Source organism: Sus scrofa, chromosome 13, assembly GCF_054392235.1.
Source record: "Sus scrofa isolate SSC_HxYL_T2T_F1_AM1 chromosome 13, Sscrofa_HxYL_maternal_Yorkshire_Landrace_v2.0, whole genome shotgun sequence".
Classification (NCBI taxonomy): Eukaryota; Metazoa; Chordata; class Mammalia; order Artiodactyla; family Suidae; genus Sus; species Sus scrofa.
The window spans coordinates 80,161,333-80,183,630 of NC_139395.1; the positions used below are offsets into that span (position 1 = coordinate 80,161,333).

General features: G+C 45.3%; 1 protein-coding gene across 50 annotated transcripts in view; it reads right to left on the reverse strand.

Moving 5' to 3' along the window:
* SRGAP3 (SLIT-ROBO Rho GTPase activating protein 3) overlaps positions 1-22,298 on the reverse strand; it is a 393,430-nt gene that overhangs the window by 27,403 nt on the left and 343,729 nt on the right. For all 50 annotated transcript variants that reach the window (XM_084989345.1, XM_084989331.1, XM_084989353.1 and 47 more), the window contains 5 exons: positions 21,642-21,719; positions 13,118-13,252; positions 9,796-9,901; positions 9,368-9,595; positions 6,160-6,239 (listed from right to left, as the gene is read on the reverse strand). In XM_084989345.1, the coding sequence (XP_084845471.1) occupies positions 6,160-6,239; positions 9,368-9,595; positions 9,796-9,901; positions 13,118-13,252; positions 21,642-21,719 (627 nt within the window). The remainder of the gene's footprint in view (positions 1-6,159; positions 6,240-9,367; positions 9,596-9,795; positions 9,902-13,117; positions 13,253-21,641; positions 21,720-22,298) is intronic.

The following is a 22,298-nucleotide window of genomic DNA, read 5'->3' on the forward strand; positions in this document are numbered from 1 at the left end:
GAGGTACCACCTTGCACCAGCCAGAATGGCCATCATCAAAAAGGCTACAAACAATAAATGCTGGAGAGGGTGTGGAGAAAAGGGAACCCTACTACACTGCTGGTGGTAATGTAAGTTGGTACAACCACTGTGGAAAACAGTATGGAGACTACTCAGAAAACTAAACATAGAACTACCATTTGATCCAGCAATCCCACTCCTGGGCATCTATCCAGAGAAAACCATGACTCAAAAAGATATATGTATTCCAATGTTCATTGCAGCACTATATACAACAGCCAAGACGTGGAAACAACTTAAATGTCCATCGACAGAGGAGTGAATCAAGAAGATGTGGTACATATACACCATGGAATATTACTCAGCCATTAAAAGGAAAGAAATAATGGCATTTGCAGCAACATGAATGGACCTAGAAATTATCATGCTAAATGAAGTTAGCCAGACAGTGAGAACCAACATACGCTATCACTTACATGTAGAATCTAAAAAAAGGACACAATGAACTTCTTTGCAGAACAGATACTGACTTACAGACTTTGAAAAACTTATGATTTCCAAGGGAAACAGTTTGGGGGGGTGGGGGATGCGCTGGGGGTTTAGGATGGAAATGCTATAAGATTGGGTTGTGGAGTTCCCGTCGTGGCGCAGTGGTTAACGAATCCGACTAGGAACCATGAGGTTGCGAGTTCGATCCCTGCCCTTGCTCAGTGGGTTAACGATCCGGTGTTGCCGTGAGCTGTGGTGTAGGTTGCAGACGCGGCTTGGATCCCACGTTGCTGTGGCTCTGGCGTAGGCCGGTGGCTACAGCTCCGATTCAACCCCTAGCCTGGGAACCTCCATATGCCGCGGGAGCGGCCCAAGAAATAGCAACAACAACAACAACAACAACAACAAAAAAGACAAAAGACAAAAAAAAAAAAAAAAAAAAAGATTGGGTTGTCATATTTGTTGTACAACCATAAATGTAATAAAATTCATTGAGTAATTTTAAAAAAAGTTAAATAAGGGAGTTCCTGCTGTGGCACCATGGGTTAAAAATCCAACTGCAACAGCTCTGGTTGCTGCAGAGGTGCAGGTTTGATTCCCAACCCAGGAACTTCCATATGTCATGGGTGCAGCCATTAAAAAAAAAAAATCTTGTGGATAAATAATAAAATGACAATTTTAAAAAAGTCAGATCATAACAAGTGTTGACAAAGATGTGGAACAATGGTGTTCACTGTACCTTTTTCTCCAACTTTACAGACAAGGAGACTGAGGCCAGAGGTTCTATGGCTCGTGTGTTTGAAATTCTTTATTAAAGAAGATATTGGGAACCAATATTTTAGAAAAAAGTAAAAATCTTACCCTGATTTCTAGTCGATGCTTAGAACAACTGATGAAAACTGTGAACCTGTTCTCAGAGGCATATATTCCTACAGAAACAAAATCTTGCCGGTTATGGGCCTCTAAAAACCCATTTATAGACCACTGACATGTGCAGAGTTCATGGCTTAAAAGATTCTAGACATAGATGATGGGAAGGCGTCAAAGGCAATTTGGAGAATTTGGGGACAATCAATGAGAGGATGATGGTGCAGATAACAACTGACATATTGTAATATATGAGCATGTTTGTTGCTGATTTTAGTGGTTTCTTTGTCTGGCAGTCTGGTTCCTCATTTAGCATTTCAGTTGTTATTGACTGGCTGCCTTAATCTTGTCATTTGGTTTATTTCTGATAATCAAGGGTTCATAGCCTAACCATGGTTTCTTTGTAAATCTTGGAGACGAAAAGAACAGGCAAAATGGATTTTACAGATTCCTACCCAGGATGTGCTGTGGACTCAAGACAGGGCAGTGGCATCAGTGAGGTACAGAATCTGCTGAAGAAGGAAAGGCAGGAGACACCAAAACAACAAACTTGTTCCTCCAATTTGGTCACTCATTGGATGGCCCACTGATTACAAGGACACAGAACTGTGGCTTCATGGCCGATTTAACCTTTGAAGGGCTGGGCTCCATTCACACAGCATATTTTCAAGAGAAACAAAAATAACTGACAGATCATCTAAATGAAATGTCTTAGAGGAAAGCAGGTCAAAAATCAAAAAATCAAGAGGGGAGGCTTCCAATGAACAGTTACATCAATAAAATTCACTGGACTCAGTTTCTGTTTTTGTTTTTTGCTTTTTTTTGCTTTTTAGGGCTGCGCTCAAGGCATATGGAAGTTCCCAGGTAAGGAGTCAAACTGGAGCTGCAGCTGCCAGCCTACCACAGCCACAGCACGCCAGATCTGAGCCACGTCTGAGACCTACACCACAGCTCATGGCAATGCTGGATCCTTAACCCACGGAGTGAGGCCAGGGATCAAACCCCGCATCCTCACAGATACTAGTCGGATTCATTTCCCATGCACCACAACAGGAACTCCCTGGCCTCAGTTTCTTTATCAGGATCAGGAAAGATTTATACTGGATACACAATCAATGAATGTTTTCTATCCACCTAGCTTTCCCAAGCAGGGCACTAAGCTTCTTCACATATGTCCCCTCATTTTAACCTAGGCCATAATTCTTTTGGTGCTCTCATTCCCATTGTATAGACAAGGAGACTAAGGCCAGAGGTTCTGTGGCTTGTCAAAGATCACATGGTCGTAAGGTCTCAGAGTCCAGTGCTCCCTTGACTGTTCCTGCAGCTCAACATTTCTGTGACTTTTTCAGCTGGAGTTGGCATGAATGTAAACATTTTGAAAATGCAAAGCATGTCCGTGACTGAGCACCCCCACCCACATCAGGGTACTGCAAGAGCCTTCAGGGAGCATCAAACAGGCACTTCCGGGGGTGTTGCCACGGGATGATTCTTTCTGCCTTTGCTATCCTCAGAAACCAGCAGCCTGAGGAAGAATTACAGAAGCAGCAGATATAAAGCTCTGGTCTGTTCCACTCTGGGGATCTATATGTCTGTGCTCTGAGTAGTAAAGGCAGCACTTTCTGGAGGGTTCTTCTCCATGGGAGTGAAGCCTGCCTGCAGTGTTTGTCCTGCGGCAGCAACCTCTGTTCTCTATCCCTCCCCCTCCTTGGTCCTGGTGCCCACAGCACCTTCCACCCTCCAGTAAGGAGCTGTGGGGAAACTCAGCGGGTACAGGGTAACCGACAGTGACATCAGCCACCCAGGAAGGTGGGCTGTAAGCATCCTCAGAAGGCACCTGACTGGCCTCCCCACAGGCCCGTCTTTCTCTACCAGCAGCAGCCCTGACAGGTCTTATTCCTGAAAAATCAGTCTATCTTGTTGGACAAGAGATGTTTTCTCCAGTGGAAAAAGAGAGTCTAAGAGCAAGCTCTAGAACAAGCAAGCACACACAGATCCAGGAAAAAACAAGCAACAGATGGTGAGAACAAGAAGGGGAGCCATTAAAAGTGATAGAGGGAGACGAAGAACTGGAGGTGGGAGGAAAAGGAGGAAAGAGAAAAGCAACCCACTGAAAACAAGCAGAAGGTGGCAGCTTTCACTTCTCAAAACAAAGGCTCTGTAGGACACTTTCCTCAGCTCAGGATGACTTCAGCCTCTAAAGATTCTGGCAGAGCTGAACATTACCCCCAGATTCACTTCCCTGCCCTGTGACCCAGCCTGATCCATCAGCTCCCTCTCAAGCCACAATGACTGGTTTTTGCCTGGATGTGTGACTGAAGGCAATGCAGTAAGACTCCATCTCAGGAGCTTTCTTGGAACCATTTTGAAAAGGAAGCTCTTTTCCTTTGGGACTTTGTGTAAAAGGATGCCGAAAGCCTGGAACTTCTAGAGACTACCACACAGGGAGATCCTACTTGAGAATGAAGCCAACACTGGGGGAAACAGAACAGCAAGATGGGGACACATTGCTGACAAAATCAACTAAGCTCCTGGATCCAGATGTACCTGAAGTCATGACTACCCTGGGACTTTCAAGTATATGATCTGAATTCCTTTTACGCTTAAGTCAGTTTGAGTTGGAGGTTCTGTGATGGGCAACTGACATAGTCCCACTGGAGTGTGAAACTTATCAGTCTTGCCTCTCTCACCAACACTCAGAGACCTCTTCTGAGTACATCCCCAGCTCTCCTGACAAAAACAGTGGCCAGCAGGGCCTGGGATTGCTCCATGAGAGAAACTCACATAAAAGAACCGCTAAATATCTTAGAGTATTGACAATAAAAACAAAAATAAACAAAAGGGACCTAATCAAACTGAAAAGTTTCTGCACAGCAAAGGAAACCCTAAACAACACAAAAAGACAACCCACAGAATGGGAGAAAATCTTTGCACGTGAATCAACTGACAAGGGATTCATCTCCAAAATTTATAAACACCTCCTGCAGCTCCATACCAAAAAAAAAAACAACCCCATCAAAAAATGGGAAGAAGATATAAACAGACAGTTCTCCAAAGAAGACATACGGATGGCCAAAAAACACATGAAAAGATGTTCCACATCACTTATTATCAGAGAAATGCAAATCAAAACTGCTGTGAGGTACCACCTTACACCAGCCAGAATGGCCATCATCCAAAAGTCTGCAAACAATAAGTGCTGGAGAGGGTGTGGAGAAAAAGGAACCCTAGTACACTGTTGGTGGGATTGTAAATTGGTGCAACTACTGTGGAAAATAGTATGGAGATTCCTCGGAAAACTAAACATAGAACTACCATTTGATCCAGCAATCCCACTCCTGGGCATCTATCCAGAGAAAACCACGACTTGCAAAGACACATGTACTCCAATGTTCACTGCAGCACTATGCACAATAGCCAAGACATGGAAACAACCTAAATGTCCATTGACAGAGGAGTGGATCCAGAAGATGTGGTACATATACACAATGGAATATAACTCAGCCTTTAAAATGAATGAAATACCAGAATTATTAGCAACATGGATGGATTTAGAAATTATCATACTAAGTGAAGTCAGCCATACAATGAAACACCAACATCAAATGCTTTCACTGACATGTCGCATCTGAAAAAAGGACAGACAGAACTTCTTCACAGAACAGATGCTGACTCACAGACATTGAAAGACTTATGGTCTCCGGAGGAGACAGTTTGGGGGGTGGGGGGGTGTGCTTGGGTTATGGGATGGAAATCCTGTGAAATTGGATTGTTATAATCATTACACAACTATAGATGTGATAAATTCATTTGAGTAATAAAAAAATTTTTTTAATTAAAAAAATTTTTAAAATGGCCCCCCACCCAAAAAAAGAACAACTAAATAATGATTTTTCAGAAGTGAAACTATCACAGGGAGAAAGGAGAGCTGTGCTCAGTCAGCAAAGGACAGCATTAAGACTCTCAGGCCTAAGGCATCTTCACTTGCATGGGTCCCTTCCTCCACTCAAAAAATGTCAAAAACTGTATTTCACAGCTGCATTGGTATAGAGATGGATATAATAAGGCTCATATTCTTTTTTTCTTATTTTAAAACATTAAAATTAAATTAAAATATTTTCATGGGTCCTAAGAGCATCGGTGGACCCTGGGCACTGTGCCTGATCTGCCTAAATGGAAGTGCTGGATACAGGCCCACATTATCCAGACTACTTTTCCACACAGTCCAGGCTCCTGAGAGATGAGCTAGATTCTCTTTTCCTTATCTAGAAGGGGTGGAAGGTCTGGGGAGGCCCTCAGAGCCCAGGCTGGCCTTTCTCTCTTCACCTGCACACATTTCCCTGGGTCACCACTGTTTGGCCTCGCCTTCAGGGACCCACTGCATAGGGGACACACCTGTAGTCCGGCAGTAACACTCTGCTTGGTGGGGAGCTGCTCCCAATCTGTCAGGTGACAAGACTGGGGCAACTTGAGGACCCATGCCTGGTTCATTGATGTGCCCCACATCCTAGCACAGGCCAGGCACAGAACAGACCCCAGGGCGGGAGGGATGGAGGACCAAGCCTGCTTCCTACCTAGTAAACTCTGGTCACTTAGGATCTGCACACAGGCCAGGCAGGACACAGGAGGGGAGGAGGCAGGCCGGGCTGGGATACTGTGAACTGGATGTCTTTCGGGGCCCTTGTCTGCTCTAGAGGATGAAAAGCTGACTTGCAAAGCTGGAGGGGGAAGCCCATGGGTGGGAAGGCATGAGTCACCATGAGAGGCCCCCAGATGCATTCCTTGCCCTGATTTCCCCTCACTCACCTTCATCACTGGTGTGAGGCTCGGTGCCATTGTCGTGGTCCACTTCATCAATGGTCCCTGGCTCACTGTGTGGACTGTCGCTGCAAGGAAACACAGGGAGCACACTCTTGGGGACTCTGTATCCTCACACTGCCTCAGCCTCCCTCCCTCTGGCGTTGGCCTGCCCACCTCTGGGCCTTGACCCACATCAGGCCAGACCCACTTCAGCCCATCTTTTCCATCTGACCACCTACAGTCCTTCTAACAGAAAATAACTCCTGGCCCCCTTGCCCATCAGGAAGAGTCTGTGAATAATACCCCACACCCATCCCCCCACTGCCCCCAGCACTGGCATTTGCTCGCCATCTTCTTGGTAAAGACTCTCAATGCCTAACTGTTCTGAAAGATCTAGAAGGCAGCAAACCCTGGCATTTATCTTTGGAATGACCATGGGTCAGAAGAGAAAGGAACTTGGGAAGTACTGAGAGTCATCCATGTGGCCTGGCTCCCTGTCTTACGGCAGAGGCGACGCACTCAGTGAAATAGGTAAAGCTTCTAAGGAAAGGGGTCCTCAGGACTGCCTCGTGGTGCCATGTGCAAAGTCCACATCAGCCAGGCAGGGAGCAGGATGGCAACCACCATGGGCTTGGGGGTAGAGTGGCTCCAGGCCCATCAAATTCAACCATTAACACACTGGGATAATTTCACCAGCTGCTGCCCCCTCACTGGATTATAAGATTCTTGAGGCCACGGTTCATTCACATGGTCAGCGGTCAGTTGTGTTTTCCAGCCACTGACCGAGTATGAATACATTCCAAACACCATGCTAGGTAGCAGGGATGCATTGATGGGTAGCATGGACACAGACCCTGTACTCACAGACCAGGAATTAAAACTTGCAAGTTCAAATGTGTTATGTAGGAAAAAATTTGCAGAGCAGAGTCAAGAATAGCAGAAGGCACCTACATAGAGTGATCAGGGAAGGCTTCTTGGAGGAGGTGACATTTATAATACCACTTAAAGGAATACAGACTTTAGTATAAAAATTCTCCTGGATAAGGCCCAGACTCTGTACAGTGTCTTAGGCCTTTTCATAACCTGGCTCCTGCTGGCCTGTGGGGCCTCCTCCCTCACCATCCCCCTGTCACACACAACAGCACATACAAAAACACTTTTCATTCTATTGCAAGCTCCAGGTCTTGCTCATTCTTTGTCCACTTTCACCTGCATAACCGCAGTTCATCCCACACACCTCAGTCAAGTCACTCTTTCTTCCTTTCCTGACCTCCTGACACTGGCTCCAGGGCCCTTCCTTCTGGAACTGCCTGTCTCCTCCTCTCTGTGTCAGGGGTTAATTCTGATTGGGTTACACCCCTGCCCCTAGCCCAGGGCCTGGCCCAGGACAGATGCTCAGCAACCATTTGGTGAATGGATAGATGATGTCACTGTGATGAGACCCTCAGTCAAATCCCCCTTTTCGGCTTTGAAAACTCCTCCTAAATTACGAAGTAATTAATAGTTTTCCTTTCACATGGGGCTCACATGGGATTAAGAAAAGTGTGGTTATTGTATATAGTGTTTTGACGAGTACGCTAAGATCTGTAGGTGCCTTTCCTAAGCACTCACTGTATATATATAGCAGCAAGAAAACTGGTAATGGGCTGAAAAAAACCGGTAAAACTTAAAAGCTTCTCTTTGTCTAGAAAGCATACTTGCTGGCTGTTGAATGTTTCTGTTACAGAAAAGAGACAGACCTGCTCCCAGTGCCTCAAATGAGATTAGAGAGCCTGTGGCCTGCTGTTTCTATGCAGGAAAGTGTTGCAGAGAAACAAAGAGGCTTGAACATTTCCCTTCTTTGAAGCAGCTGCCCAAATATTCCCACAGGAGTCAAGCAAGGCCAGGTCCAGGACCACTTTAACAATCAAAAGATAAGCACCCCTGTAGGCACCAGGCTGAAAGCAGTGTAGGCAATACCTAAATATATAGCTGTGTGTTGTCCTGGATTAGAAAAAAAGAGAGTAGGAACCCTTTGGTCTCTGTCAGCTGGTGTTCAGAATTTTCTATCTTCACTTCACCTACAAAAAATGTCCTATTTTCACCATATTTGAAGGTCTTAGACCGGAGAAGGCAGTCAGCCCTGAGTTTGATAAGATTCTTAAATATTCTGCCCAAGACCCAGTGTGGCACCAGGCAGAGAAAGGTGCCAAATTAGCCACTGTCAGCTTGGTGTGGTGCTCTCAGAAAAAGGGAGCAAACTTTGCTGATAACTCCTGGGTGGGAGGGGACAAAGGTGGGAAGTGTTATTCTCAGTTCAAGAATTGAGGTGGGGGAGTTTCTGTTGTGGCTCAACAGTAACGAATCCGACTAGTATCCTTGAGGATGCAGGTTCGATCCCTGGCCTCGCTCAGTGGGTTAAGGATCCAGCATTGCTGTGAGCTGTGGCATAGGTCACAGATGCATCTCGGATCTGGTGTTGCTGTGGCTGTGGCTGTGGCTATGACGGGCATCTGTAGCTCTGATGTGATCCCTAGCCTGGGAACTTAGATTTGCTGCACCTGAGACCCTAAAAACAAAGCAAAACAAACAAACAAAAAAGAGTTGAGGTGGGGATTATCCACTCCCGGCTGCCTGAGATGGACTTGCAACTCATCTGGTCAGCCACAGCATTCAACAACATTACATCTCCTAACCAATGTGATTAGTTTACAAGAACCAAGCCTCAGGAGGAAACATAATTCTTGGGCTTGTGTTAAAACATTTGGGAAGGAGAAGTTCTTTTTCCACTGGGGATGCTGAAAGGATGGGCTCTAAACTAGAGTTACCAGATACCTTGTTGAAACTACCAGGGAAGAGGCTGCCTGAGAATGAAGCCAATGCAGAAGAAAGCAGAGCTAGGGGCTAGGAATTGCAGGGCTGATTCTCGATGATACAAGTTGAACCCCTGGATCCAGCTGTACCTGAGGCCATAATCCCAGACTTTTTAGTTAAAAGTAAATTCCTATTTGGCTTAAGCCAGTTTGAGCTGTATTTCTGTTCCTTATAAACCAAAAGAGTCTTGACTGATGCAACCTATCCCTCATATAAGGCTGCCTTGAAGCTCAAATGGGAAAATGTATATGGGAGTACAGATAAAAAAGCAGTAAGAAAATCAAAGAGTTTCTCACCATTCTAGTTCCACAGCAACAATAACAATGATGATGATAATAATATTAAGAGAATGGAATCTTACCAATATTCTTCCCCTCCAGCCATGCATTTTTCATACACAGGTCCCTCTAGCTCCCGGGGGCTGGGGAAGATGGCTTCATGATGGATGATGATGGTTTTGATGACTTCATTGACGTGTGCCTGGCAGGACACAGGGTCTTGCCCATCAGGGATGTGCATGAGGGTGGGCCCGAAGCAGATGGCCAGGTTGTACGGGTCCATCATGTTCTCGTCGCTATACTGAGAGAGGCTGCGAGAGAGGAGTATCACAGGTCACCAGGGCAAGGTGAATCCTCCCCCATGGTTTCTTTCTTTTGGAGGTTATACTCAAGTTCAGAAGGGTTCCATGTTCTGTTTTAAGAACAACTGCACCTGCGAAAGCCTCAGAATACCCCCTCCCAAAGGGGGTCAGGGCTGAGTCCATGGGGACCCCCTGGCAAGGCAACTCACTGATTGAGGAAAGCGAAGAGGTATCTCATGACCACGATGACCACGCGGGGCAGGGTGATGAGGATCTGTTGGATCTGGTGCACCCTCTCAGCTGGGTTCTCCAGTTCTGTAATATAAAGGGGCTTTTCAGGGTGCCTTTCATCCTCAGAGAGCCAGGTAGCGGACATCTGTGAGTCCCACAGGTAAGATCAGCCCACGTGGTTCAGAGAGAGGCAGTTCTACTCTCAGTTCCAGGCGCTGACATGTGACCCTGACCTGGCCAATCAGAGCACTTTATTCTCCAGGCCACAGGCCTGGGCCCAGGGAAGGCTCTGTGGCTTAATCAGAACCAACTGGGGTTGATCCTTGGGACTTCACTGAAGAAACCTAGACAGAAGTTCCTTATTGAAACTGGGTAGCAGAGCACTGGGGGCTCCCAGGAAAGAATATCCTGCCTGGGAGTGAAGTCAGTCCAGAGATGGAGGGGAGAGATTCCTGCAGATGTCATGTGAGTGCTGGGTCTGGCAGGGCCTAAACTTTTAGGGGTGTGAGCCAATACCTTCCCTTTTATGGGTTAAGTCACCGTAAGGTGAGTTTCTGTCACCTGCAATCTGCAAGTCCTGACAAATACAGGCAGGGATCATGCTTTATTAAACTGTTTATAAACACTAGCTGCAGTACAGGCCTGGCTCACGAAATGAACGCTGACTAAATAACCACCTCTCAAGATATATGTTGGTCAACGAGCCTGGCTGATGCTTAGGATTTCATCTCTGACTCCTGTTTTCAGGTCAGCCCTAGAGAGACAGACATTGGTATTTTTATTTGTCAGGCCAGGGAGGGGGGCAACAAAGTGGGTTTGCAAAGGAGAAAAAAGTGCTTTGTGGGCTTTTCTCTGTAGATAGGGAAGGCTCGTGCTACGAGTGAGCTATCAAAGTTTCAATGATTATCTGTATATCTTTATATTATCTGTATATTATCTGTATTATCTTTATAATGTATAAACCCATATCAGTTTCTTTCTCAGAGAAAAACATGTTTTCCTCATGCAACAAGCCCTCCCCTCTCTAGCCTTCACATTCCATCACCATGTTCCCTTGAAAATACACCCCTCCCAAAAAAAAACCACAATTTACACTCTTTCTCCTCTGTATCCAAGGCCCTCTATGATGGGGCTTGAACCAACCTTGCCTGCCTCATCTCCCAGCTGCTGCCTCTTCTCAAAGTATCTGAAGATGACTTAGAACCACATTTCTCAGATGAAGTGGGAGTGTACCTCTGGAGCACTTGCCAATACATGAGACATTTTCTGGGGCTGTCACAGTGCCTGGAGGGTGCATTTGGGATTCAGGGCCCAAGATGCTAAGTGTCCTGAATGTGTGGATGCACAACAAGGGACAGTTCTACCCAAAATCCAGTAGTGCACCGTGAAGAAAGTGTGCCAGGGCCCCTTACACAGAAGCTCTCCAGCCCTGGGTCTTCACAGGTGACCTCTCTTCTATGCCTGGTATACTCCAGCCTACCATCAAGATCTGCCTCTAGGAAGCCTCACCTCAGTCTCCATTCAGAGTTGAAGGCTCTTGCACACCTGTCAAGTCTATTGCCCCTCATCCAGCCTCCTCCATGTCCTCAGCTTTAGTCACAGTGCCCTAGACCACCTCTGCCACCATTTATTAATAAGGAGACTTTACCTTACTCTGTAAATGAGAATCCAGGATCACTTGCCATATTAGAAGGTAACATAAGAACAGATACAATGAAAGCAAAACAAAGCTACCAAATTATAGGTGGACATTGTTTTATACAAAAGTTTCTGAGACTGAGGCCCAGCTCTCTCTGTTTAGAAGGAATATGGATGTGGATGGGTCCTTAATGTAACCAGAGGCTTGGGGAGGGAACTGAGGAGGGATCTGCTCGCTCATACTATGATCCAAGGTATACAATGCCATGACCTTGTACCAGAGACTGAACAGCTTGTCCAATCAGGGCCCTGCTCAGCAACTGGGCTATTGGAGCTTCTGGAAACACTAGCTGAGCAAGTGACATGGGGCTGAGATAGGTTTGGGCCTGTGTGGCCTGGAATTTCTGGGAAGTGATTTGGAGCCTGAAGTGGATCCAGAAAGACAAGCAGGAAGCAGTGGAGGGCAGAAGGACGGTGGAGGTGGTCTCTCACATAAGGCAAATAAGAAGGTTCAACCCTCCCTTGGTTGTCGTCACCTCCTGGGGCATTTTCCCAGCTGCAAATATCTCTCAGAACATTGTGAGAAGCAGCCCTAGTGAAACTGTGTGTGGGGAAACTTTTCTGTAAATCAAACCAAAGAGTGTGTATTTGTTTGTTTTGTCTTTTTAAGGCCACATCCATGGCATATAAATTCTTAGGCTCGGGATTGAATAGGAGTTGTAGCCGCTGGCCTATGCCACAGCCAAAGCAATGGCAACAAGTTGCATCTGTGATCTACACCAGCGCTCACAGCAATGCCAGATTCATAACCCACTGAGGGAGGCCAGGGATCGAACCCACATCCTCATGGATATCGGTTGGGTATCGCCGAGCCACGACAGGAACTCCAAGAGTTTATTATTTTTTTTAAAAAAAAAGGCTTAGTTTTCCAAAAGGCTAACATTCTAATATTCTAAGATTAAAAGTTTATTTTTAAAAACATTCCCAAAAAGTTGCATTGGATTTTGGCATCTTACAGTCAAAGTGCCTTTACTTCAGCCCCTAGATTGGGCTCCTACCTTTTCTACAGAAGCACAAGCCAAGAAGGACTCTGATGGCTAGCAACATCATAGGAAGTCCCCAGTCAAATTATTTGCATCATTTCCCTCATCTGCATGTTGCTGACCTCACTCCCCCATTTTCCATGGCTCCCCATTATCTAAGAGGGAAAGCGCTGGAGTCCTGGCAAGGCAATCATGGTCTTCCCTTTCCTGCTCCATTTAACCCTTCCAGCCTCTTACACCATGTTCTGGCTGTGACACCCTCCTGCTGGTCCCACTGATCTGTGTGTCCCCAGCTCTTCCCAGGATTCCTGAGTCTACTCCTCCAGGAAGACTCTACTCACATCATTGTCCCTCAGATGTGATCTGAGAAACCAAGCCTCCCTCTGCCTCTTCTTTTCTGAGCTCCTCCTATACCGAGGTGTACCAGGCCAAATAGCCCTTCTATCATAAATCATAAACCATACATTTCCACAACGAAGTTTTAAGTTTGAGGAGGACAAGAGCTGTACAGCTTCTTTCACGTATCCCCTTCTGTGTGCCTAGCACCGTGATGAGCCTGGAGTGCAACTTCAATAAAGATTTGTCAAGGAATTGATCATTCCACCTGGGAAATACTTACTAATAGTGGATATCAAATCTTGAAACCTTTCCTTAGGAAAGAGTGGGTTTTCCAGTCCTCGGAAATACAGTTTTAGAACACCAGCGACTGAATTGATGTCTCGTTCATTTTGATCATCTACAAGGGGGTCTTCGCCTAAGAGGAAACAGGAGATGATGATTCAGCTTGGCAAGGAGGCAGGGTATGTACAGATGGCAGAGGAGGTGACGTGGCCAGCCCTGAACTGGAGGACAAGCAGATGTGACAGCCTCCCCAATAGAGCAAGCTCAGCGTTCTCCCTGCAAGTGAGTTTGAAACTATTCAAATCTATAGAAATGCTATAAAATTAAAATAATGAATATCCATCACCCTTCACTTACACTCTTGCCATATTTGCTTTCTCTTTCTCCGCTTAAGTTTATTATTGCTCAATTATTTGGAGTATTTTGTAGAATTACAACACTCCACTGCTAAATATTTCAACACATTTCTCCTGAGCATAAGGATATTCCCCTATCTAACCACACAATGTTGTGACACCTAAGAAAATGAACGAGAGTGCCAAACTACCACCTCATGTACAGACTACACTCAAACATTCCCAATGGCCCCATATCTTTCATAGACTTTTTCAAAAGTGAAGATCTACTTAATGTTCACACAATTCATTCAGTTGTTACACTTCTTTAGTCTTTTGAAGGTAAAACAGACCCGCAAAATTTTCACTGTTTGCTTTTCATAATACTGACTTTTTTGAAGAGTTCAGGCCAACTGCCTTATAGAATGCCTCACATTCTAGATTTGTCTGATTATTTCCTCATGATTACAGCCAGGTTAAATATTCTGGGCAAGAATACTACATGGGAGATGTGTGACCACTGTATTAAGATGGTGGTCTTCAGATTTCTGCATTGTAAAAGTATTTTTCTCCTTTGTAATAGTAAGTGCAAAATATAAAATGTTTTTGTAAAAAATAAGTGATCTATGTGCAAATCACCATGCTCAATGTATTTTACACAGTTCTTTGAGCATCCAATGATAATTTTTGCCCAAGTCAATTATTACTCTGGGTTGCAATGAAATGGTGATTTTGTGATTCTGTCATTCTATCTAAAATTATTAGCTGGCATTGTTCCATAAAGGAGAGCTTTCCCATGTTCTCTTCACCTTCCTCTTATTTTTGAGCATTTTATAGACTTGTTTTTGTAATTTTTAATTCAGTGTGTTAGTCCACTACACTACTCTTCACTGGGATACTCAGACTGTTCCCAAATTTGGTAAGGGAGAGTCCTTTCTTATGTCCTTTTGATGTGATCTCTATTGAATACTTCCTTGCTTTCTGGCATAAAAGATGTCCCTGAATCACCTTGTACTTTCCCTGATCCCGATCTGGAATCAAACATTTCTCCAAGGAGCTCTGCTTGCTTTTTGTAGGGAGTGGTATTTAGAAACCAAGCTCTAGGTTCTAGGTGTGCCCACTGCTACAGGAGTGTCGTAAAGAGCTTCTAAGGCTCTTTCAGTAGATAGAGCTAGAATATACATACACACATTTTTTCAAAGTTCATACTAATATTTCCAATTCATGATATAAGGTTTTCTTTACCTTCATTTAATTTGTTTTGCATTTCGTATTTCTTACAGTGAAAATCTTGTTTTGAATAACATTAACAAGAAATATTTTAATGTATCCGCCTTATCCTACAATATACATAACATAGTTTCAGATTTTTAACTGCAATACTACCACTAACAGTAAACCTACCACATAAAATTTAAGATTTACTCATAGGGCTTTTATTTTTGTTTTTTAAGTGCTCAAAACAAATATATCCCACTAAAGATATATAATCAAAAGACAGAAAACAGATCAGTGTTTGCCTGGGGCTGGGGGCTGAGGTGTAAGGGGTGTAGAGAGTGACTACAAATGGGTACAAGTTTCCTTTAAATGATGATGAAAAATTTCTGAAATTAGATTATGGCGATAACGCACAACTCTATAAATATACTAGAAAATACTGAAATTTATACTTTAAAAATGCAAAAGCCTTATGGTGTGTAACTCAACAGAGCTGTTAAAAAAAATACATGACCAGAGCACATGTTGAAAAGAGACTCTTGGAGTCCCCGTCATGGCTCAGTGGTAACACACATGACTGGTATCCGTGAGGACAGCGGTTCAATCCCTGGCCTCTCTCAGTGGGTTAAGGATCTGGTGTTGCCGTGAGCTGTGGTATAAGTCACAGATTTGGCTCAGATCTGGCGTTGCTGTGGCTGAGGCATAGGCTGGCAGCTGCAGCTCCAATTCAACCCCTAGCCTGGGAACTTCCATATACCGTGGGTGCAGCCCTAAAATGACAAAAAAAAAAAAGAAAAGAAAAGAAAGAAAGAAAGAAAAGTTACTCTCTGTGTGGTCATCAGTCTGGTAATACAGCTTAATTGTTTCTATTTATGTTCAAGTTTAGAGATTTTACTTTTTTAGAAATCCTTTTTAAAAAAACTTGCTACTTGGAGTTCCCAGTGTGGTGCAATGGGTTAATAAGCTGACTGCCACAGCCTGGATCTCTGCAGGGGCACAGGTTCAATGACCCACCAAGTGCAGTGGGTTAAAGGATCTGGTGTTACTGCAGCTATGGCATAGGTCACAGATGTGGTTCAGACTCAATCCCTGGTCCAGGAACTTCCATATGCCACAGGTGTGGCCATAACGAAATTGCTGTTTTGAAAATATAAAGCATCCACGTGGTCCAAGAGTTAAAACCAGATAAAAAGTTGTTTACAATCCTTCTCCCCGCTACACCTTTCGTTCAACCATTTTCATTTAGTCTCTGGTTTGTCCTGCTGTCTTTTTGCAAAAGTAAGCAAACACATATATGCAAATTTTTTATGTTCCCTTATATCTTAAACAAAATATAAGTCACATACTCTACTACTACACATACCTGTTTCTTCTCTTAATAGTAAATCCTGGAAAGCCCTTTATGTCAGTTCATAGCTCTTCCTCATCTTTTTTTTTTTTTTTTTTAATGGTTGCAAAGTGCTCTATTTCATGGATAGACTATAATTTAGTCAACCACTCTCCTATGGATTGATATTCCAATCTTTTGCTGTTACAAATATTGCCACAACAAGTAACCTTGTACATGTGTTTGGTATCTGTGGAGGTGGGTCTCTGTGATAGGTCCCTAGAAGCAGAATTGCTGGATAAATAGTTGTGTAGTTTCACAGATAAAGCCAAATTCTCCTCCACTGGGGCTGCACCATTTTCTCCTCCTACCGGAAACACAGGAGAAGGCTGCTTTTCCACAGCCCTGCCATGGGATGTTGTTAAACTTTTGTATTTTTGCCAATTGCACAAGGAGAAATATCTCAGGAGAGCAGCACTTTCCAGTTTAACAGGAGCTGCTGAGCTAGTTGACCACCAGGCGATGGGAAAGGAAGCAGGAGCAATCGACACCTCCCTGAAGGTGCTGGGAAAGGTCTGTTTAACTCTTCCTCCTCCTCCCAGAACAGCCCAGAGCAATCTAAGACTGGCAAGCAATGAAGAGCAGAACTGGAAATTCACATTTGGATCTCTATACTCCACCTCGCCTCCGTGGGAAGAGAATGAATGTCACTGCCAGGGCCTCTGCCAGCCCCAACATGATTTAGTGCAAATTAGAGAAAGCGCGCCCCCTCTTCCTTCCTGAACCAGGGCTTGTGGCTTCCAGGGCATGAGCCAGATTTCAGCTCCTTCATGGCCAAGTACCCTTGTGCAGTGCTCAGCCTAAGCAACCAAGTGTATCATCCCAGGCACTGGTGTTCCGTAGGTCAACTCTCAGGTATTCCCACAGGAGGAGATGAGAATGTTTCCCCCACAAGACTTTCTCAGGGAGAAAGAAAAGAGAAAACATTAAAAAATTATTGCCTACGCTAATGTAGCACTTTTCAAGTGAGAAGTGCATGTGATCTCTCTTAATCCTGACAAAAGCACTGCAGAGCAGCAAGGGAGGCATGGTTCTAGCACCACCACTCTCTCTCAGCGAGGAAGCTTGAGGCCCCAACACATGAAACAACTTGCCCACATAGTCAAAACCAGACGCCAGGTCTTGTGATGCATCTATCTGTGGTTTCAGTTCTATCTGACTGCCTGTTTGCATGCCTGCCTATCTCATCTATCTCTCTATATCTCTCTCTATTATCTTTCTATCTTCCTTTCTTCTCTCCCTTCTTCCTTTACAGCAGAATCCCAACCTTTCTTTTTCAAGAAACAAGTTCCCATGGATACTCAACATCTAGAGCAAAGCTATCTTAGTTGACTTTAGAGAGAGGTACAAGCCCTACCTCCTCATCTTCCCTCTCTCCCAGTAGCAGCCCTGACATCTCTCTGGAGGACCATGAGAGTTCAAAAACTCTGCATTATATCAAGCTGTTTCCCTACTGTACCACACATTACTCTTGTGGTCTCATGATCCAAAAGCACATGGATTTTTTTCACCTTCTGTATGTGCTCCCCTTATTAAGCATGGTTACCATATTGGTCTTACACCCCCCATCCCCCACCCCCAGCCCCATATTCATTCTTGTTCTCCCTCCCAGAAGGCACTCCATCCATAAAAGGAGCCATGCAAACATTCCTTCCTCCTAGTCCAGGCTTTTGGCTCTCTGAAATGCTAGCCAATTTGGGCTCCAGAAGTGAATGGAATTCCAGAGCTCAAGATGAGCAGAAAAAAGTAGAATGATGGCTTCCTCCAGGAGGAAGAGAAGAGATAAAATTCTAGGCAAGTCTGAGAGAAGGCTGTATTTCCACTATGCTAGCTACTGTCCTGGGAGAGGTAGAATCATTACCAAACAGCTCTGCCTGCAGCCTGCTCTCAGCTGGTTGCCTGGCACTGCCAAAGGACTGAAGGCAGGGCTGTACTCAGGGCAGAGTGTGAACACACAGTGTGCACTTCTGGCTCTAGGGGAACATGCATATGGATGGGGCCAGAGCAGGAAGCCTGCACGTGGTCCCTCAAGGGCAGGTCTCTGTACCATGATCCTGCCAGCTCTGCAATATGACAACCCCTTCCAGTATCTCCTGGCAACACTCCTTCTGGGATATGAAACAGATCTCAGAAAGGCCAGGTCCAGAGTCCAGAATGTTTCAGCCCCTACATGCCATGACTTCAGCCCCAAATCCAAACCCCATCTTCATCTGTGAAAGGCAAAAGGGCCACTGACTCCCTTTCCAGGCACCCTTCCATATAAGGAGAGACCATAGGCAACTCTTCCACCTTTCCATACAAAGAGGACAGGGGATTGGCTTGTGGGGGAAAAGAGAGGCAGAACACTAGCCTAGGAGACAACAGTGACCCATGGCTCTCTCCACAGCACAGCCACTGATTCCTGCCTTTTCATGGTGCTTTCGTTTTCACTCAAAATGTGAGTGGTGAATTTAAGATGTATTGACAGCAAAATATAATAATAATAATAATAATAATATCAACTTAAACCATGGTTGACTAATATCAGAGAAAGAAAGTGGGTTTAGGAATAATAAGCCAAGAATGGATTTCCAACATGTAATTTTTCAGAAGCTTAAGGAAAAGAGATCTGTGCTCCTCTCAACAGCCTTATGCAAGGAATTTAGGCAAGAACTTCCCCCAGAGAGAGAAGGAAGGGGGCCAAGGAAGAAAAGACCCACATCTTTTTGAACAAGTGGCAAAGGACAGGCACCCTATAGAGATTAAAAGGTTTAAAACTTTAAAAGTAAAAGGAAGAAAGGAAAAACACACGATGTATTGGTTTAAAGAGAAAGTTCTGTCACAAGTTAGAGCACAGGGGCCATGAAGAGTGGGTTCAGGTCCCCTGGATGCTGGGGGCTGTGGAGGATGCACAGAGAGCCTGGGAGAAGCAAGCCAGTTTCAGGAGTTGGGGGAGAAGGTCCTCTGAGGGTCAGCCAGTCAGGAGCCCAGACCCAGGGCAGTTGGGTGGTGAACATCAAGAAGAAGAAAGTAATGAGGGTGAAATCTGGGCACTAGCCCAGAGAAGCCAGAACAGGCTTTTCTAAAAGAGACATCCCAGTAACCCTTCTTCTAGAATAATCCATGCTTCCTTGTAGGCTCGGGTGGAGCAGAAGGATGAGGCTGGCAAGAGAAAGAGATTCCTTCTGGAAAGAGAGTAAGAGGGAGAGGAGCATACGTGAGGCAAAGAAAAAGCAGAGACAGTATCTGCAGCTGAGTTCTGGGTCGGGTGATCCTCTCGGTCCAAGGCTTGTCACATCAGAGAATTCTAATGTGCACATCACTCCTGCAAGCACTCAAGCAAGTGACAGAAGGTGCTGACCTTAGAAATCACGTCAGGAAGGGAAGAAAGCAGCCCACTGAGGTGGGGCTCATGCCTGGCTGCTGGGACAACAAGGGTACTTAGAAGACAAGGGCAAGGGAGAAAATACAGGGGCCTTGGGGGGGCAGTCCTGAGGCTGGTGGGGAGTGGGTTTACCCATGAGATACAAGGAACTCTGTATAAAGGGATATGTCCAGAAGGATGGAACCAGCAAAAGGTCCAGATCATGGCTCTGTTCCCCTACAATGAATACGGCAGCAGGGGTGTTAGGGAGTTGGGGGAAGTGAAGACACAAAACCCTGGCTGGCTGCCAGGCTGCCACTAGCTCAGGAAAATGATGGACGACAATTCCATCATGGATGCTGACAGGGCTGCGGGGTGGAGGGAAGATACTGCTCACTTTGCGGGCTTTGCACATGCTTTTCCTTGGTCTAGAACACCCTTTCCTTGCTTCCCCTGACTCTTACTCTTCAGGCCTCAGTTTAGGCATTTCCTCTCCCAGGAAGCCTTCCCAAGCTTTGCTATTGTGCCCTCCTTCCACCCAAGCTGGGCTAGGGGCTTCTGTGCTACCCAGTGCTTACTCCATCCTGCACTGATTGCATGTCTGTTTTCTAAGCGGTTCCCTGTTGGCAGTGACTTGTTTTTTGTTCTTGTCATATTTCCAGGCCCTAGTCTCTTACCAAGCATAGTACAGGGCTCAGCGCAGGCTTGCTGAATAAATGCATGAGTAGGAGCTTGAGGCAGGGCAATTCTGGGGCCCTCTCAACATTCTAAGTGCCTAGGATTCTGGAGAGGACTCCAAAACCTAAGCTCCTCAGGACCCTAGGAGGCCACTGAGAGACACATCCAGCCAAATCTTGGTTCCAAGCCAAAGTGTCTAGGGCTGCAAAGCTCTGTGCTGGGGGCTACAGTGGTGACCGTCTGGGACTGACAGGATGCTCCCTCCATGGGCCAGCTACATCTCCCGATGAAAGTGGGAGGGCAGGGAGGATGAGCCTGCTCAGGGGGCAGGTGCTCCAGTGGTGGCCTGGCAATGAGTTGGGAGAATTCTAGGGCTGGAATCCCGGAGAGAGGCTTGCCCAGAGCACCACCAAAAGGGACAAACTGTACACCTTCCAAGGCTATTAGGAGGATCATGTAGAATGGTGAGAAATGCTTTGTAAATTTGGATGGGATGTACTGTGGGGAAATGGGTTTGGAATTGGGGTCCTCAAACCAAACTTAACATCTAAGCACTCAGAGAAGAAGATAGTAAATCAGAGTGGAGGGTAACTCTGGAGATGTGACGCTTCCAGGTGCTGTTAAGTAAGCTAAGCAACATCTTGGGTGCCCACATACCAACCCGCTCTTCCTCATGAGATAAGCTTCATTCAATAAACAGGGAGCATGATGTCGGAAAATGTTTCCTTGACTGAAAATGCATAGTTCCGCTGTAGCAGTGAGACAAACACTGGTATAAAAATGCAGAGGTATAGGAAGAACCAAGCTTTTCCTGATCCTAGTAAGTCCTTACTTTGCATGGACACTGTCACTAGCCATCTGTCCCCATCAGGGATCTGAGGCCAAGGGAGGCAAGACCAAATAAGCTGCATTCTTGTGGCCACTTCATTTCTCATAAGAAGTGGAAACTAGGTAACCTCCATGAGGGTAGGGGGAGTGTATGGTCTCTTCCTCCTAAAGGGTAGCTTTACCAAAAATTCCACATAAAAGTGTCAGAATTAGGAGTTTCCATGTGGCTCAGTAGGTTAAGGATCCGGTGTTGTCACTGCAGCAGCTTGAGTTGCGGCTGTGGTGTGGGTATGGCCAAAAAAAAAAAAAAAAAAAAAGAAGAAGAAGTAAGAAATAGGCAATGCTAAGCTACTCCATATTATCTATCTTCTTCCAACTTCTCTAAAACACAGAAGTCTTTAGAGACTGGAATAATGATTCTAAGGCCCTCTTTCCCAGCCACCACTCCAGAGCTCACCAGAGAAGGCCACCCATGTGTGGTAGCAAATGTTCAACAGCTAGCTCCTTGGAGGGGAGAAAGAAAAATCAAAGGTCTTAGTGTTTGCCAGTTTCTATGGTGTAAATACTCCCACCTTGCCTGATCTCAAGCTGCCAAGGTGAAGTCGCTGAAGGTGAAATTGGGAAGAGATGTCGATAAAAGCCACCCAGCACCCTGTGCTAAGACATGTGTTAACACCTGCCCTGTCTTCCTCTGGACTCAAGCTGGAGATGAGATGATCACTCCACACCTTACCTCTCTCAAAGGAATTTTTGATGTCATTGACTTCAACCTGAGATCCTGGCACTCTGAAGATCCCTTGCTGCTGGAGCCCTAAAAGAAATAAATAAGAAAAAAAAAAAGAGAGAGAGAGAGAGAGAGTAAGTGAGAGAGGGAGAGAAAGAGAGAAAATGCTTTGAGTTCATCAGACCACTGGGAACACCCACAACTCTCCCCACTGCTTGTCTCTTTCTCCCACCACCCTTTGTAACAGAGTCATTTCCAATGATTGTCTCCTGGCAGAAGCCCAAAAGGAGCTTTTGCAATGAACTTGAGCAGGCCAAAATCTTCAGCGGCATCCTGCTTTATATGTCTATGATCTCCTGTTTGGGTTTAAAGGAAACAAGAAGTTTATATCAACACTGGGCCAGTGAAAAACTTCCAGTTTAACCCACAGCTCAACACAATCAAATAAGTGGGTAGTGAATGCTGACTACTGAGCTCACGAGTTGCACTGGTCCCAGGTAGCTGACAAAGTGCCATTGGAGTTTAACAGCCACAGAGATTCCGAGCACTCCTTTCGCCATCACAGATGTCTTTTTCCTTCCAGAAAAGCTAGAGTCTTGAGTGACTGTTGGCTTGGGATCATGGAGTTTGGGGGAGATTAATTTATTAAAGAAAGACAATCTCATT